We start from the raw sequence: 18,163 nt of genomic DNA on the forward strand, positions 1-18,163 counted from the left end.
TCTGTTGTTAACGCCTTATTTCATCTCCTGCAGAGCAGGCCCCTGAGCTCTGGGATAAATCCGCCCTGGTGAGCGGGGGAGTCTTTCCTGCAGCGCCCCCCTCACCTTTCTGCAGGCGTCTGCTGTGGACCCTGCCTACCTGAGCTCATTGGTTCTTAATGAGATGTGGTGTTTATTCCTCTCTTCCCTCCCCCAGGGGACAGAAAGGAGGAAGAAATGCTTATTTAGATTTCGATTCCATTTTTATTGGCCACTCTGAAGACTAAAGCCAAGAGGAGGGGAAACCAGTCCAGGCTCTACTCTACTCGTTTTGCACACATTTGCAGCAGGTTCTTTGCCTGAGCCACAGCTTCTTGGTATCGTGGGCTCTACACTCTGACCCAAATCCCCTGTCCAGGAGGAAAGCCCCCACTCTTTTCCCCCTGGGTTTCAGGAAGTTGGGAGGAGGGGACAGTCTAGATGGACACCTATCCTGCCCTCAGAACTCCCGGGCAGCTCCTGCTGGGCAGGCACACACGGGTCTGCGCAGTGCAGCCTGTCTCCCTGCACCCCTTTCCATTCTGTCGCTCAGGATCTGTCTTGCTGTCACATTCAGTATCAGTCACACCCTCCCCCCGTCGCTTAACATGCCACAGCAAAGACTTCAAGTACCGCCTCGCTCTGGGTGACAGTGACATGTACCAGTGGATCCAAGTTTCCACACATGATCGGTCATCATTAAAAGACTTAGATTCACCAAATGATTCCAACACTATCCCACTGTGATGCTCCCCCACAATCATAGGATCTCCGCCACATACACCAGGTATAGAAAAGTCCTAATAGCTACTGTGCTTGTGGGATATTTACACACATGCAGTACTCACAACAACTACAAAGGGAAGCAGTCACCATTTTCATTCAATAGATGATGAAACTGCAGTTCAAAGGGTCAGATAACTGCACAAAGCTCCACCGCTGTAAGGGGAAGAAAATCTTTAAACTCAGGTCCATCTGCTCGGATTTATATTCCCCTGTTCTTTTCTCTTCTCTGAAACATTGCCACTTCCATCACCCCACACTCTCATGCCACTCTTGTCTTTCAAGCCCGCCCCACTCCACCCTGGTGCTGGTCCCTGAGGCGCTTCAGGTCCTCTTTTCCTAACTATTGGTGCCCAGTCTGAGATACAGGCACTTAGTTCCAATGGGTGGGACTAGATACCAGTACAACCTCTTCAGTGGACAATTTCGCAACATCAGAAATAACAAGAGCAGGGACTTCTCTGGTGGTCCAGTGGCTAAGACTCTGTGCTCCCAGTGCAGGAGGCCTGGGTTTGATCCCTAGTCAGAGAATTAGATCCTGCATGCTGCAATTAAGACCTGGTGCAGCCAAATAAATAAATATTTTAAATAGATGCATATTTAAGTGCAGAGTACCAGGACAATTCAATGGGGAAAGAGTAGTCTTTTCAACAGATGGTGCCGGGACGCTGGATATCCACATTCAAAAGAATGAAGTTGGACCTGTACCTCACACCATAAACAAAAATTAAAACATCACAGACCTAGATATAAAAGCGAAAACTATAAAACTCGTAGAAGAAGCATAGATATAAATTTTCATGACTTTGGATTTGGCAGTGGCTTCTTTAGATACTGAAAGCACAAGCCACAAAAGTAGATAAATTGAACTTCATCAAAATTCAAAACTCTTGTGCTTCAAAGGACATCTTCAAGGAAATTAAAAAAAACAACCCACAAAAGTGGGAGATGTTTTCAAATCATATATCTGACAAAGGATTTATATCTGCAATGTATAAAGAACTCTTACACAACTCAAAAAGATAGCCCAATTAAATGGGCAAAGAATTTGAAAAGCCATTTCTCCAAAGAAGATATATGGATGGCTAATAAGCACATGAAGTGATGCTCAGGGCTCCCCTGGTGGTCCAGTGGTTAAGAATCTGCCTGCCAATAAACGTGGGTTCGATCCCTGGTCTGGAAAGATCCCACATGCCCTGAGGCGACTAAGCTCCTGGACCACAATTACTGAGCCTGTGCTCCATGACAAGAGAAGCCACTGCAGTGAGAGGCCCAGGCACCGCAACTAGAGCAGCCCCTGCTCGCTGCACCTGGAGAGAGCCCCCGTGCAACAGCGAAGCTCCAGCACACCCAAAAACAAATAAAATCTTTGTATTAAAAAAAGACTGTAAAGTCCCAAGATGATTAGAAAAAATGATATCCAACATCATTAGTCATTAGAAAAATGCAAATCAAAATCATGAGATACCACTTCACCCCCACTAGGATAGCTAAAGTACAGTAGGGAATAACAAGTGTTGGTGAGGCTGTGGAGAAATTACAAGTCATGTATTGCTAAGGAGGCTATAAAATAGTGGAGCCACTTCGGAAAACAATTTGGCAGTTCCTTGCTAAACACAGAGTTACCATATGAGTCAGCAATTTCACTCCTAGGTATAAATCCCAAGAAAATTGAGAGCATATGTCTGCACAAAAATCTGTATACAAATGTTTATAGCATCATGATTCTTAATAGCCAAAAAGTGGAAATAATCCCATTGCTCATCAGCTAACAAGTGGATAAACAAAAGGCGATATATCCACACAATGGAATATTCAGCCATCAGAAGGAAATACTGATATAAGCTACAATGGAAGAACCTTGAAAACATGCTAAGTGAAAGTCAAACATAGGCTTCCCTGGTGGCTCAGTGGTAAAGAATCTGCCTGCCAATGTGGGAGACTCCAGTTTGATCCCTGGTCCAGGAAGATTCCACATGCTGTGGGGGCACCTAAGTTTATGCAGCACAACTACTGAGCCCACGCCCTAGAGCCCAAGAGCCCCAACCCCTGAAGCCCTTGTGCTGCACCCACTGAAGCTCGTGTGCTAGAGCCCCTGCTCTGCGACAAAAGAAGCCACTGCAAGGACTGGCGCACACGCTGCAACTGGAGGGTAGCCCTGCTCGCCGCAACTAGGGAAGGTCCACGTGCAGCAATGAAGATCCTGCACAGGCAAAAATAATTACATTTTTTTAAAAGAAGGAAAACAAGAAACGGTGAGCTAGATCTGAGTGTACTGATGTAAAAAGCTGTCAATGGTACATATGTTATTTGGAATGAGACATGAGAAACGTGGCAGTGGTCCACCTTTGGGGAGTAGGAAGTATCTTTCTGTGCTGTTATTACAGTGAGCTTATCCTAGTCTTATAGAAAAGAAGGCCAGCACACACTATGCGTCTAGAACTGAGGGGTGAGCAACACAGAGGAGTGGCGTGGCCCTTGTTCTAGAGCAGTGATGCTCCAACTAGGTGCTACAGCCTGTGCCTGGTCAGTACTAGGACACATGCAGAAATCGACAGCAAGCACTTAGAAACTCACAGCTTGCAGTTTGACCCGTGATTCTAATGATAAAAAACTGAGATTATATTTTATAGGTCTCTTCATTTCATTTTTCTAGTAACTAGGTTTTTTCGTATTTCACGAAAATATTAGTCGATAACAGATTGAAAATTTTAAGGAGTTGCCCTTTACTACAGACTGTTTGAGAAGAACTGTTCTACAGGGCATACTTCTAGTCAACTGACATAGAATGCATTAGCACTGATGAATTAAACCAGAGGGACTGAATGGAGTAGCTGAGTTCACACTATATATGCAATTTTGGATTTTGCTATATTCTTTGAGCCATGAAAAACATTCTCCATTTCTTTAAAATTTCTTCAAAACATTATGTAGGCCATATAGTTCATGTATTTAACATTCCTACAATATCAGTTAGTTTTCCATTATCAATAACATATAATTCTGCAATGAATATTTTTGAGTTCAGTTCAGTCACTCAGTCGTGTCCGACTCTTTGCAACCCATGAACCACAGAACGCCAGGCCTCCCTGTCCGTGATCAATTGCCAGAGTCCACCCAAACCCATGTGCACTGAGTCACTGATGCCATCCAACCATCTCATCCTCTGTCGTCCCCTTCTCCTCCTGCCCTCAATCTTTCCCAGCATCAGGGTCTTTTCAAATGAGTCAGCTCTTTGCATCAGGTGGCCAAAGTACTGCAGTTTCAACTTCAACATCAGACCTTCCAATGAATACCCAGGACTGATCTCCTTTAGGATGGACTGGTTGGATCTCCTTGCAGTCCAAGGGACTCTCAAGGGTCTTCTCCAACACCACAGTTCAAAAGCATCAATTCTTCGGCACTCAGCTTTCTTTATAGCTCAACTCTCACATCCATAAATGACGACTGGAAAAACCATAGCCTTGACTAGATGGACCTTTGTGGACAAAGTAATGTCTCTGCTTTTTAATATGCTATCTAGGTTGGTCATCGGAGAAGGCAATGGCACCCCACTCCAGTACTCCTGCCTGAAAATCCCATGGACGGAGGAGCCTGGTAGGCTGCAGTCCATGGGGTCGCTAAGAGTTGGACATGACTGAGCGACTTCACTTTCACTTTTCACTTTCATGCATTGGAGAAGGAAATGGCAACCCGATCCAGTGTTCTTGCCTGGAGAATCCCAGGGACGGGGGAGCCTGGTGGGCTGCTGTCTATGGGGTCGCATAGAGTCGGACATGACTGAAGTGACTTAGCAGCAGCAGCAGCAGCAGGTTGGTCATAACTTACCTTCCAAGGAGTAAGCGTCTCTTAATTTCATGGCTGCAATCACCATCTGCAGTAATTTTTGGAGCCCTCAAAAACAAAGTCTGATACTGTTTCCCCATCTATCTGCCATGAAGCAATGGGACTGGATGCCATGATCTTAGTTTTCTGAATGTTGAGTTTTAAGCCAACTTTCTCACTCTCCTCTTTCACTTTCATCAAGAGACTCTTCAATTCCTCCTCACTTTCTGCCATAAGGGTGGTGTCATCTGCATATCTGAGGTTATTGATATTTCTCCCGGCAATCTTGATTCCAGCTTGTGCTTCTTCCAGTCCAGCATTTCTCATGATGTACTCTGCATAGAAGTTAAATAAACAGGGTGACAATATACAGCCTTGACGAACTCCTTTTCCTATTTGGAACCAGTCTGTTGTTCCACATCCAGTTCTAACTGTTGCTTCCTGACCTGCGTACAAATTTCTCAAGAGGCAGATCAGGTGGTCTGGTATTCCCATCTCTTTCAGAATTTTCCACAGTTTATTGTGATCCACACAGTCAAAGGCTTCGGCATAGTCAATAAAGCAGAAATACATGTTTTTCTGTAACTCTCTTGCTTTTTCCATGATCCAGAGGATGTTGGCAATTTGATCTCTGGTTCCTCTGCCTTTTCTAAAACCAGCTTGAACATCAGGCAGTTCACGGTTCACGTATTGCTGAAGCCTGGCTTGGAGAATTTTGAGCATTACTTTACTAGCATGTGAGATGAGTGCAATTGTGCGGTAGTTTGAGCCTTCTTTGGCATTGCCTTTCTTTGGGGTTGGAATGAAAACGGACCTTTTCCAGTCCTGTGGCCACTGCTGAGTTTTCCAAATGTGCTGCCATATTGAGTGCAGCACTTTCACAGCATCATCTTTCAGGATTTGAAATAGCTCCACTGGAGTGTGATCACCTCCACTAGCTTTGTTCGTAGTGATACTTTCTAAGGCCCACTTGACTTCACATTCCAGGATGTTTTTGAATATAAGATTTTTATTGCTCTTTCGTCTAGGCCGCCGACATGCCATCCAGACTAAGGAAGACCCGGAAACTTAGGGGCCACGTGAGCCACGGCCACGGCCGCATCGGCAAACACCGGAAACACCCCGGAGGCCGAGGTAATGCTGGTGGCATGCATCATCACAGGATCAACTTCGACAAATATCACCCAGGATACTTTGGGAAAGTTGGTATGAGGCATTACCACTTAAAGAGGAACCAGAGTTTCTGCCCGACTGTCAACCTTGACAAATTGTGGACCTTGGTTAGTGAGCAGACACAAGTAAATGCTGCCAAGAACAAGACAGGAGCTGCTCCTGTCATTGATGTGGTGCGATCAGGTTACTACAAAGTTCTGGGCAAAGGAAAGCTCCCAAAGCAGCCTGTCATCGTGAAGGCCAAATTCTTCAGCAGAAGAGCTGAGGAGAAGACTAAGGGTGTAGGTGGGGCTTGTGTCCTGGTGGCTTGAAGCCACATGCTGGGAAATTCATTAAATGTTAAGTGCTTTTCTAAAAAAAAAAAAAAAAAGATTTTTATTTATATTTCTAAATATCTCCCTAGAATACTAGGACAGAAATTGCTAGATCAAAGATTATGAACATTTTTAAAAATTAGGTTTTTCTATATTATAATACATATTCATTGTAGAAAATTTCAGTTCAGTTCAGCTGCTCAGTCGTGTCCGACTCTTTGCTACCACATAGACTGCAGCACGCCAGGCTTCCCTGTCCATCACCAACTCCCGGAGCTTACTCAAACTCATGTCCATCGAGTCCGGGATGCCATCCAACCATCTCATCCTCTGTCTTCCCCTTCTCCTCCTGCACCCAATCCCTCCCAGCATCAGGGTCTTTTTCAATGAGTCAGTTCTTCGCATCAGGTGGCCAAAGTATTGGAGCTTCAGCTTCAGCATCAGTCCTTTCAATGAATATTCAGGATTGATTTCCTTTATAATTGACTGTTTTGATCTCCTTGCACTCCAGGGACTCTCAGGAGTCTTCTCCAACACCACAGTTCAAGTGCATCATTTCTTCCGCACTCAGTTTTCTTTACGGTCCAACTCTCACATCCATACATGACTACTGGAAAAACCATAGCTTTGGGTAGATGGACCTTTGTTAGCAAAGTAATGTCTCTGCTTTTTAATATGCTGTCTAGGTTGGTCATAGCTTTACTTCCAAGGAGCAAGTGTCTTTTAATTTCATGGCTGCAGTCACCATCTGCAGTATTTTGGAGCCCAAGAAAATAGTCTCTCACTATTTCCATTGTTTCCCAATTTATTTGCCATGAAGTGATGGGACCAGATGCCATGACCTTAGTTTTTTGAATGTTGAGTTTTAAGCCAGCTTTTTCTCTCTCCTCTTCCACTTTCATCAAGAGGTTCTTTAGTTCTTCTTTCATTTCTGCCATAAGGGTGGTGTCATGTGCGTATCTGAAGTTATTGATGTTTCTCCCAGCAAACTTAATTCCAGCTTGTGCTTCATCCAGCCCCTGCATTTCGAATGATGTTCTCTGCATAGAAGTTAAATAAGCAGAGTGACAATATACAGCCTTGACGTACTCCTTTCCCAATTTGGAACCAGTCTTTTGTTCCATGTCCAGTTCTAACTGTTGCTTCTTGACCTGCATACAGATTTCTCAGGAGGCAGGTAAGGTAGTCTGGTATTCCCATCTCTTAAAGAATTTTTCATAGTTTGTTGTGATCCACACAGTCAAAGGCTTTGGCTTTTAGTCAATAAAGCAGAAGTAGATGTTTTTCTCTAGTCTTTCCCATTCTGTTGTTTTCCTCTATTTCTTTGCATTGATCGCTGAGGAAGGCTTTCTTATCTCTCCTTGCTATTCTTTGGAACTCTGCATTCAGATGCTTATATATTTCCTTTTCTCCTTTGCTTTTCGCTTCTCTTCTTTTCTCCACTATTTGTAAGGCCTCCCAAGACAGCCATTTTACTTTTTTGTGTTTCTTTTCCATGGGGATGGTCTTGATCCCTGTCTCCTGTACAATGTCACGAACCTCCATCCATAGTTCATCAGGCACTGTATCTAGCAGATCTAGACCCTTAAATCTATTTCTCACTTCCACTGAATAAGGGATTTGATTTAGGTCATACCTGAATGGTCTAGTGGTTTTCCCTACTTCCTTCAATATAAGTCTGAATTTGGCAATAAGGAGCTCATGATCTGAGCCACAGTCAGCTCCTTTCATTCCAATCCCAAAGAAAGGCAATGCCAAAGAATGCTCAAACTACCGCATAATTGCACTCATCTCACACGCTAGTAAAGTAATGCTCAAAAATCTCCAAGCCAGGCTTCAGTAGTACGTGAACCGTGAACTTCCAGATGTTCAAGCTGGTTTTAGAAAAGGCAGAGGAATCAGAGATCAAATTGTCAACAACTGCTGGATCATCAAAAAAAGCAAGAGAGTTCCAGAAAAATATTTATTTCTACTTTATTGACTATGCCAAAGCCTTTGACTGTGTGGACCACAATAAACTGTGGAAAACTCTGAAGGAGATGAGAATACCAGACTACCTGACCTGCCTCTTGAGAAACCTATATGCAGGTCAGGAAGCAACAGTTAGAACTGGACATGGAACAACAGACTGGTTCCAAATAGGAAAAGGAGTACGTCAAGGCTGTCACCCTGCTTCAGATCAGACCAGATCAGATCAGTCGCTCAGTCGTGTCCAACTCTTTGCGACCCCATGAATCGCAGCACGCCAAGCCTCCCTGTCCATCACCAACTCCCGGAGTTCACTCAGACTCATGTCCATCGAGTCAGTGATGCCATCCAGCCATCTCATCCTCTGTTGTCCCCTTCTCCTCCTGCCCCCAATCCCTCCCAGCATCAGAGTCTTTTCCAATGAGTCAACTCTTCTCAGGAGGTGGCCAAAGTACTGGAGTTTCAGCTTTAGCATCATTCCTTCCAAAGAGATCCCAGGGCTGATCTCCTTTAGAAGGGACTGGTTGGATCTCCTTGCAGTCCAAGGGACTCTCAAGAGTCTTCTCCAACACCACACTTCAAAAGCAACAATTCTTCGGCGCTCAGCCTTCTTCACAGTCCAACTCTCACATCCATACATGACCACAGGAAAAACCATAGCCTTGACTAGATGGACCTTTGTTTGGCAAAGTAATGTCTCTGCTTTTTAATATGCTATCTAGGTTAGTCATAACTTTCCTTCCAAGGAATAAGCGTCTTTTAATTTCATGGCTGCAGTCACCATCTGCAGTGATTTCGGAGCCCAGAAAAATAAAGTCTAACACTGTTTCCGCTGTTTCCCCATCTATTTGCCATGAAGTGATGGGACCGGATGCCATGATCTTCATTTTCTGAATGTTGAGCTTTAAGCCAACTTTTTCACTCTCCACTTTCACTTTCATCAAGAGGCTTTTGAGTTCCTCTTCACTTTCTGCCGTAAGGGTGGTGTCCTCTGCATATCTGAGGTTATTGATATTTCTCCCAGCAATCTTGATTCCAGCTTGTGCTTCTTCCAGCTCAGCGTTACTCATGATGTACTCTGCATAGAAGTTAAATAAACAGGGTGACAATATACAGCCTTGATGAACTCCTTTTCCTATTTGGAACCAGTCTGTTGTTCCACATCCAGTTCTAACTGTTGCTTCCTGACCTGCATACAAATTTCTCAAGAGGCAGATCAGGTGGTCTGGTATTCCCATCTCTTTCAGAATTTTCCACAGTTTATTGTGATCCACACAGTCAAAGGCTTCGGCATAGTCAATAAAGCAGAAATAGATGTTTTTCTGTAACTCTCTTGCTTTTTCCATGATCCAGCGGATGTTGGCAATTTGATCTCTGGTTCCTCTGCCTTTTCTAAAACCAGCTTGAACATCAGGAAGTTCATGGTTCACATATTTAACTTCTATGCAGAGTACATCATGAGTAACGCTGAGCTGGAAGAAGCACAAGCTGGAATCAAGATTGCCGGGAGAAATATCAATAACCTCAGATATGCAGATGACACCACCCTTATGGCAGAAAATGAAGAGGAACTAAAAAGCCTCTTGATGAAAGTGAAAGAGGAGAGTGAGAAAGTTGGCTTTAAAGCTCAACATTCAAAAAAAAAAAAAAAAAGCTCAACATTCAGAAAACTAAGATCATGGCATCCGGTCCCATCACTTCATGGGAAATAGATGGGGAAACAGTGGAAATAGTGTCAGACTTTATTTTTTTGTGCTCCAAAATCACTGCAGATGGTGATTGCAGCCATGAAATTAAAAGACGCTTACTCCTTGGAAGGAAAGTTATGACCAACCTAGACAGCATATTAAAAAGCAGAGACATTACTTTGCCAACAAAGGTCCATCTAGTCAAGGCTATGGTTTTTCCAGTCGTCATTTATGGATGTGAGCGTTGGACTGTGAAGAAAGCTGAGTGCCGAAGAATTAATGCTTTTGAACTGTGGTGTTGGAGAAGACTCTTGAGAGTCCCTTGGACTGCAAGGAGATCCAACCAGTCCATTCTAAAAGAAATCAGTATTGGGTGTTCATTGGAAGGACTGATGCTGAGGCTGAAACTCCAGTACTTCGGCCACCTCATGAGAAGAGTTGACTCATTGGAAAAGACTCTGATGCTGGGAGGGATTGGGGGCAGGAGGAGAAGGGGACGACAGAGGATGAGATGGCTGGATGGCATCACCGACTCGATGGACATGAGTTTGAGTGAACTCCGGGAGTTGGTAATGGACAGGGAGGCTTGGCGTGCTGCGATTCATGTGGTTGCAAAGAGTTGGACGTGACTGAGCGACTGAATTGAACTGAACTGAAGATGTTTTTCTGGAACTATCTTGCTTTTTTGATGATCCAACGGGTGTTGGCAGTTTGATCTCTGGTTCCCTTGCCTTTTCTAAATCCAGCTTGAACAACTGGAAGTTCATGGTTCACGTACTGTTGAAGCCTGCCTTGCAGAATTTTGAGCATTACTTAGCCAGCGTGTGAGATGAGTGCATTTGTGTAGTTTGAACATTCTTTGGCACTGCGTTTCTTTGGGATTGGAATGAAAACTGACCTCTTCTAGTCCTGTGGCCACTGCTGAGTTTTCCAAATTTGTTGGCCTATTGAATGCAGCACTTTCACAGCATCATCTTTTAGGATTTGAAAAAGCTCAACTGGAATTCCATCACCTCCACTAGCTTTGTTCGTAGTGATGCTTCCTAAGGCCCACTTGACTTCACATTCCAGGCTGTCTGGCTCTAGGTGAGTGATCACACCATCGTGGTTATCTGGGTTATGAAAATCTTTTTTTATATAGTTCTTCTGGAAAATTTAGAAAATATTTACAAGGCAAAAAACAAAGGGGGGCTTCCTTGGTGGTCCAGTGGTTAAGAGTCCTCCTTGCAAAGTAGGGGACACTAGTTCAGTCCTTGGTCTGAGAGGATCCCACATGCCACAGAGCAACTGAGCCCATGCACCTCAACTACTGAACCCACTGCGCCCACGTGCCGTGACTACTGAAGCTGGCCCCTGGAGCCTGTGCTCCCCAGAAGAGAAGCCATCACAGTCAGAAGCTGGCACACTGCGCCTGGAGAGTAGCCCCTGGGCTGCGACTATAGAAAGAGCAACGACAAAGACCCACCAGAGACAAAAAATAAAATAAATACATAAATCTTTTTTAAAAAGAAAAAAAGGTTAAAATAATTCATGATACCATCACTAAATGATAGCTACTTGTAACATTTTGATGCATCATATTTGTAATTAGAATCACACTATGCATCTTATTTCATTAACTGCTTGTTCCATTTAACACTGTAAACATATCACCATATTAAATGGGATATACCCTAATTTACTTAATCTACCCACTATTAAATAACCATTTAGAGGGTTAAGTTTTGATATATAAAAGAATGCTATGTTGCAAATTCCTTGTAGGGGGCTCTGTTGACATTGTTCTCTCTGGGTCTTTTTTTTCCTTTTTTTAGTATCTTAGTTACCTCACCAAGGATCAAACCTGTGTCTCCTGCAGTGGAAACACAGAGTCTTCACTAGTGGACTAGCACAGAAGTCCTGGATCTTTTCCTTTAGTGAATTGATCCTCCTTCCTCCAAATGACTGATGGGGTTAATGATTTGCAGAATCTGCCTCCCACTGACCAGGACACTGGACTCCAGGTTCTAGAATAGACACAGACTCTCTTCCCGTCTGCCACGAGAATTTGAATTCTGAGGACGGCACCCAGGAAGGGAAGCCAGTGGTAGCTGAGTCAACAGCTGGCAGCACGGTAAAGAGACAGCCACCAGTTTCTGGCACTGAGATCCCCAGAAGGGTCAGCGTGTCACCTTTCCCAGCACAAGTCACCTAACCCCTTACAACCCTGAGTGCCCCTCAGCATCTCCCAGCCAATCCCTGCTTGCTCAAGTTCTTCAGTGCCATGTTTTATTATTTACAAAGATTCCTTCCTGATTCATCTTAGTACCTAATCTTTATGCCTGGATTTATGTTCTCAGACTATATTCCTAGAAAAAAAGATGCCGTGTTGAAGGGTAGGCACTTTTTGTATGTGACCTAACGACTTCCAGAAAATCAGTATCAGTTAACAAAGAAAGGGGGCACAGAACGTGAGAGCAAACTGGTGCAGCTTGCTGGGGCCAGGAGTCCTGGGTCCAGCATGAAGCCCAGCATGACTTGCCAGTCAACCTAAACCTGCCCTCACGGGACTGTGAGACCCCTCAGTTGCCTTTCTACCACCATCAGTGCAGCATAGGTGGCCCCTTCCTCTGCAAGGAACACACATTTAAAAAATACAGGTTGCCAAGACTTCCCTGGTGGTCCAAGGGTTAAGAATCTGCCTTGCAATGCAGGGGATGCGGGTTCGAACCCTGGTTGGGGAACTCAGATCCCCACATGCCTCCCAGCAACTAAGCCTGTGTGCTTCAACCTGAGGGAAACAAATAAATAAAAGAACTTAAAAAAATAAATGAAAATAAAAAATACAGATTTCCAAATGCAGTGTGGTACCCTGGACTGGATCCGGGAATAGAAAATAAGACATTAATGGGAAAACTGGTGAAACTGAATAAAGTCTAGAGTTCAGTTAATAATAATATGTTAATATTGGTTTCTTAGTTTTAACAAATGTACCATAGCAATGTAAACGGTTAACCGTAGGGATAGACAGGAACTCTCTGTACTGCTTCTGCAACTTTTCTGTACATTTAAAACTATTCCAAAATTAAAAGTTTATTTAAAACTGTATCACACCAATTTAGAGTCCCACTAAGAGGGCATACAAATGTTAGTCTTACCACAACCTTGCCAACGGCAAGTATTTTTAAAAATTCAGTCTTTCAGCAAATATTTATTAAGTACCGTCTATGTGCCAGGCACTATCCTAGGTTCTCGGGACATCTTTAAACAAAGCAGACATAGATTGATGCCCTCATGGTGTTGACATTGTAGCAAAAAAGACAGATATTTTGGTCTGTTAGAAGCAAAAAGTGCTTTGAACAAGGATTTACTGTATAGCACAGGGAGCTATACTCGGTTGCTTGTCATAAACTATAATGGAAAAGAATTGAAAAAAATATACATATAAAAAACCGAGTAATTTGCTGTACATCTGAAACTAACAAAATACGTAAATCATCTATACTTGTTAAAAAAAAAAAAGAAGTAAGGACTTCCCTGGTGGTCCAGTGACTAGAACTCCAAGTTCCCAACGTAGGGGGCTCAGGTTTGATCCCTGGTCAGGGAACTAGATCTCACATCATAACTGAGGGTTCGCAAGCTGCAACCAAGATTGAAGGTCCCACATGCTGCAAATAAGACCCAGCACACTTCAAATAAATAAATTAAATAGATATTTTTTTTAGAAAAGAGAGAAAAATAAGTAATTCTACTTTGGAAAAAGTAGAATAAGGAACAACACAGGTGAAGAGAGAATAAGGGGTGGGCTACGATTTTCAACAGGGTGATCTAGAGAGGCTTCATTGAGGAGGTGACGTCACAGCAATGACCTGAAGGAGGTGAAGAGGTGAGCCATGCGGATGTCTGGAGGAAGGGTCTGAGAGATACAGTGGAAGGACGGATCGCATATGGCCTTGTTGGGGGCTGTACAAGATGTGACAGGGACCAAGCTCACCCCAATCCTCAACTCCTCTGCTGCATTCCCCAGCCCCTTGCAGCTAGACGGGACTGTAAGAACAGTTTGGACCGATGAAACATGAGAGGACGTGTAATGTGTCACTTCCAGGTTGAGGCAATAAAAATCCCACATGTGATTCTCTGGTCTTTCTTTCCCTCATTTCCCACTATCTGCAGTCCAGATAGTGCCGCGACAAGATGCTAGAGCCTTCATCAGCCTGGATCACTCTTGAGTGACTGCATAGAGCAGAACCTCCCCCTACTAACTAACCAGTGTCATGAGCTGAGTCACCAGTTGGTGGCAACCTGGAGAGATAGCCGGGCGCAGGCACCGAGACTCATTATGTTAAGCTACTGAGATTGGGGGAGTAGTCGTCACTGCACCACATCTTAGCCCGTCTGGCCTGACATGGAAGGACTTGGCTTTGGGTTAACTGACTCCATTGTTTCTTTAGAAATTCAAGCATGATTGTTCAGTCTTCATTTCTTTGATAATTACTGAATATGGCTTTTGAACTATGGTGTTGGAAAAGACTCTTGAGAGTCCCTGGAGTGAAAGGAGATCAAACCAGTCAATTCTAAAGGAAATCAATCCTGAATATTCATTGAAAGGACTGACGCTGAAGCTGAAGTTCCAATACTTTGGCCACCTGATGCGAAGAACTGACTCATTGAAAAAGACCCTGATGCTGGGAAAGACTGAAGGTAGGAGGAGAAGGGGAAGACAGAGGATGAGATGGTTGGATGGCATCATAAACTCGAGAGACATGAGTTTGAGCAAACTTCGGGAGATGGTGAAGGACAGGGAAGCCTGGCGTGCTCCAGTCCATGGGGTCACAAAGAGTCAGACATGACTGAGCAGATTGTATCTTCTAACACGGGCATAACAAATTCTCCCATCCCCCGTGCTCTTCTTACCATGGCATTGACACTCCACCCATTGAGAGGTGGCCTCTGTGTTCCCTTACCTTCAAGGGGCAGGCCTAGCACTACACTGAAGATGAAGCTACGTGACGTCTAAATCTAGGTCATAACAAATGCTATGCCTTGCATCCTGTCTCGATGGAACATCTGCTCATGGAAGCCCACTGCCATGTTGTGAGGAAGCTGAGGTGACCCAGAGGAGTCAGGCGAGCGTGTTCCAGTTCACGCTCCCAGAGGAGGTCCTGGCTGACAACTACACGCGTGAGGAGGCCTTTGGGAGCACTCCTGCCACTGTCTGTCTGCAACCTCATGAGAGACCCTAGGACAGAACTGCTGGGCTGAGCTCAGTCAAGCCCAGGACCATATGACGGTGATGAGGGGGAGGAGGAGGAAGTTTTAAGCCATTAAGATTTTTTTTTTTTTTTTTTCAGATTATTGAATGAACTTAATCCATGTAGGATATTTGAAAGAATGCCTGACACATAAGATGCCTCCAATAAATGTTACAAAAATTACCTGAAATTTCACCTCTCAGAGAAAATTACAATTAAGATTCTGGTAAATGTCCTTTCCAGGAAACACAGCAGTTTACTTCTTCAATTGTGTATACAAATGAGACCAAACTCTACATGATGTTCTGAAACAAATGAAACTCAGTCTCTGTATACACACATCCCATCAGTTCTGCTTCTCTGGAGAATCCTGACTAATACAGTTTATTAGGTTGCTCAGCTCAAATGTTTATTGACTTTCTGTATTTATTTTCTTTTTATCTTTCCTTTCTCTCCTCTTCTTTCAAAAACATTTTATTGGAATATAGTTGCTTTACAATGTGGTATTAGTTTCCACTGTACAGAGAAGTGAATCAGCTACACATATACACATATTCCCTCTTTTTTGGATTTTCTTCTCATTTAGGTCACCGCAGAAAATTGAGTAGAGTTCTTTGTGCTAAACAGTAGGTTCTCATTAGTTATCTATTTTATACTTAGCAGTGGTGTATATGTCAGTCTCAGTCTCCCACTTCATCGCAGCCCCCTTTCCTCCCTTGGTGTCCATAATTTGCTCTACAAGCCACTAAGTTGTTTTGAAAATGTTTATTTATTTGGCTCTGCTGGGTCTTATTGTGGCACGTGAGATCTTCGATCCTTGTTGCAGCATGGAAGCAGCTGGAGCATGTGGGATCTAGTTCCCCGACTAGGGATCAAACCTGGGCCCTCTGCATTTGAGGCACAGTCTCTTAGCCACTGGACCACCAGGGAAGTCCCTCAAAGCCACTAAGTTTCAAGGTGGTTTGTTATATAGCAATAGATAACTACAAGAGTGAGGCTGAACATTTTCATTATTCTTACCTAATATATTGAAGTGTTTTTACACAAAGATACCAAGCCTGCCTTTTCCCTTTCCAGATAACCATTGAAAAAGGATGAGGCAATGGATGAAATGACCAGAGATGTCCCTCAGAATGGACTCAGAACAAAAATGTTCTCAGAATAGCTGTTCAATTAACACACATAGGTACTCAATAAATACTTGTTAAATTAATAATCTTATCCATAGAAGGTGTGGAGATATTGGTCGAAGGGCAAAGACCTAGTAATAAGAGGAATAAATCTTGGATCTAATGTATAGCATGGTGACTATATTTAACAACACTGTATTCTTATACCTGAGAGTTGCTAGACTTTTCTCCTAGCAAAGACGGAGAAAAGTGTCTGTTTTTTCTCACAAAACACACACACACAAATGATAATTATGTGAGGTTGTTGGTGGCATTAACTAAACTTATTGGATAATCATTTTTCAATACATAATTATCAAATCATTGCACTGTACACCTTAAACTTATACAATATTATATGTCATTATAGCTCAATAAAGAGAATAATAATAATGACCATATTTCTGTACCTTGTTTAAATATATTATAATCAATCTAATTCAGTGTTTTCATGAAATTCAGATGCATTATACAGCATTTCCTAGAAATACCAAACTGTTAAATAATTTTATTTTAAAAGGCTTACAGCAAAGTTTTACTTTTTCCTTCTCTTTAGTTTCCTTTAAACGAATAAAATAATGTGTATTGCATGGATGCTCAGTCACTCAGTCGTGTCTGACTCTTTTCAATCCTATGGATTGTAACCTACCAGATTCCTCTGACCATGAGATTCTCCAGGCAAGAATACTGGAGTGGGCAGGAGATGCCAGAGCCTCGGGTTTGATGCTGGGTCAGGAAGATCCCCTGGCGAAGAAAATGGCAACCCACTCCAGTATTCTTGCCTGGGAAATCCCATGGACAGGGGAGCCTGGTGGGCTACAGTCCATGGGGTCGCAGAGAGTTGGACAAGACTCAGTGACTAAACAACAAGCATGATACGCGTGAAGGTAAGCTAAAATATATTTGCATCCCATTTTCCCTAGAGATAAGGTTTACTGGTAGTTTGGTATGGATTCTTCCAGATCTTCTTTCTATATATTTGCATTCCTGGATATGAACTTTTTGTGGCAGAATGTATTTTCCAAAAATGGCCGTGACAACATTTCCCATCCCACGTGCTCTTTCAAAACCTTGACACACCCCATCAGGCGGAGGTTCTGTCCTCCACACCCCATCAGGCGGGGATTCTGTCCTCCACACCCCATCAGGCGGGGGTTCTGTCCTCCACACCCCATCAGGCGGGGGTTCTGTCCTCCACACCCCATCAGGCGGGGGTTCTGTCCTCCACACCCCATCAGGCGGGGGTTCTGTCCTCCACACCCCATCAGGCGGGGGTTCTGTCCTCCACACCCCATCAGGCGGGGGTTCTGTCCTCCACACCCCATCAGGCGGGGGTTCTGTCCTCCACACCCCATCAGGCGGAGGTTCTGTCCTCTGTCCGCCTGAGCACGCCTCTCTGCCTGCCTCACTAAAGTGTGACGAAAGTGATGTGAGCTGACACCAAGGCTTGTCATAAGAAACAGTATTGACTCCCCTTGGCTGTCTGTGTTAGGACACATACTTCCAGAGCTGTAAGCCACACTGTAAGAAGTCTGGCTACCCTGAAGCCCCCATGCCAGGGAGATCACAAAGACAGACTAGAACCCCACCTCCTTGAATGTTCCCACCCCCGGTGCCAGACAGGTGAGGAAGCTTTCATGTTAACCCCTGTCAGAGTGGGACAGCGTGAGACCTGAATGAAAAAGCCACTAACCATTGGGTAATTGATTAATATATATATACACCTATACATGCTTATTTGCATAAATGACCTGCTATTACATAGATGTCTCTGAGACTTGTTTTTTTTTTTTGTTTTTTTACTTTTAACTGAAGGATAATTGCTTTACAGTATCATGCTGGTTTCTGCCAATATCAACATGAATCCACCACAGGTATACGTATGACCCCTCCCTCTTGAACTTCTCCCCCACTTCCCTCCCCATCCCCATGTTTCCTGAGTCATACACCAAATTCCCATTGGTTATCTATTTACATATGGTAATGTATGTTTC

At 43.7% G+C, this 18,163-nt stretch overlaps 1 protein-coding gene across 1 annotated transcript; it reads left to right on the plus strand.

The window, feature by feature from the left end:
• Nucleotides 1–5,619: 5,619 nt before the first annotated feature.
• On the plus strand, nt 5,620–6,158 carry LOC133239415 (large ribosomal subunit protein uL15-like). Its single transcript, XM_061403475.1, has one exon. The coding sequence runs from the start codon at nt 5,664–5,666 to the stop codon at nt 6,108–6,110; it is 447 nt and encodes a 148-aa protein (XP_061259459.1). The 5' UTR covers nt 5,620–5,663; the 3' UTR covers nt 6,111–6,158.
• Nucleotides 6,159–18,163: the final 12,005 nt, after the last annotated feature.

Source organism: Bos javanicus, chromosome 3, assembly GCF_032452875.1.
Source record: "Bos javanicus breed banteng chromosome 3, ARS-OSU_banteng_1.0, whole genome shotgun sequence".
NCBI classification, from domain to species: Eukaryota; Metazoa; Chordata; class Mammalia; order Artiodactyla; family Bovidae; genus Bos; species Bos javanicus.

Coding starts and splice junctions, on each gene's coding strand:
- LOC133239415 (XM_061403475.1), top strand. CDS start 5,664: ATGCCATCCAGACTAAGGAAGACCCGGAAACTTAGGGGCCACGTGAGC.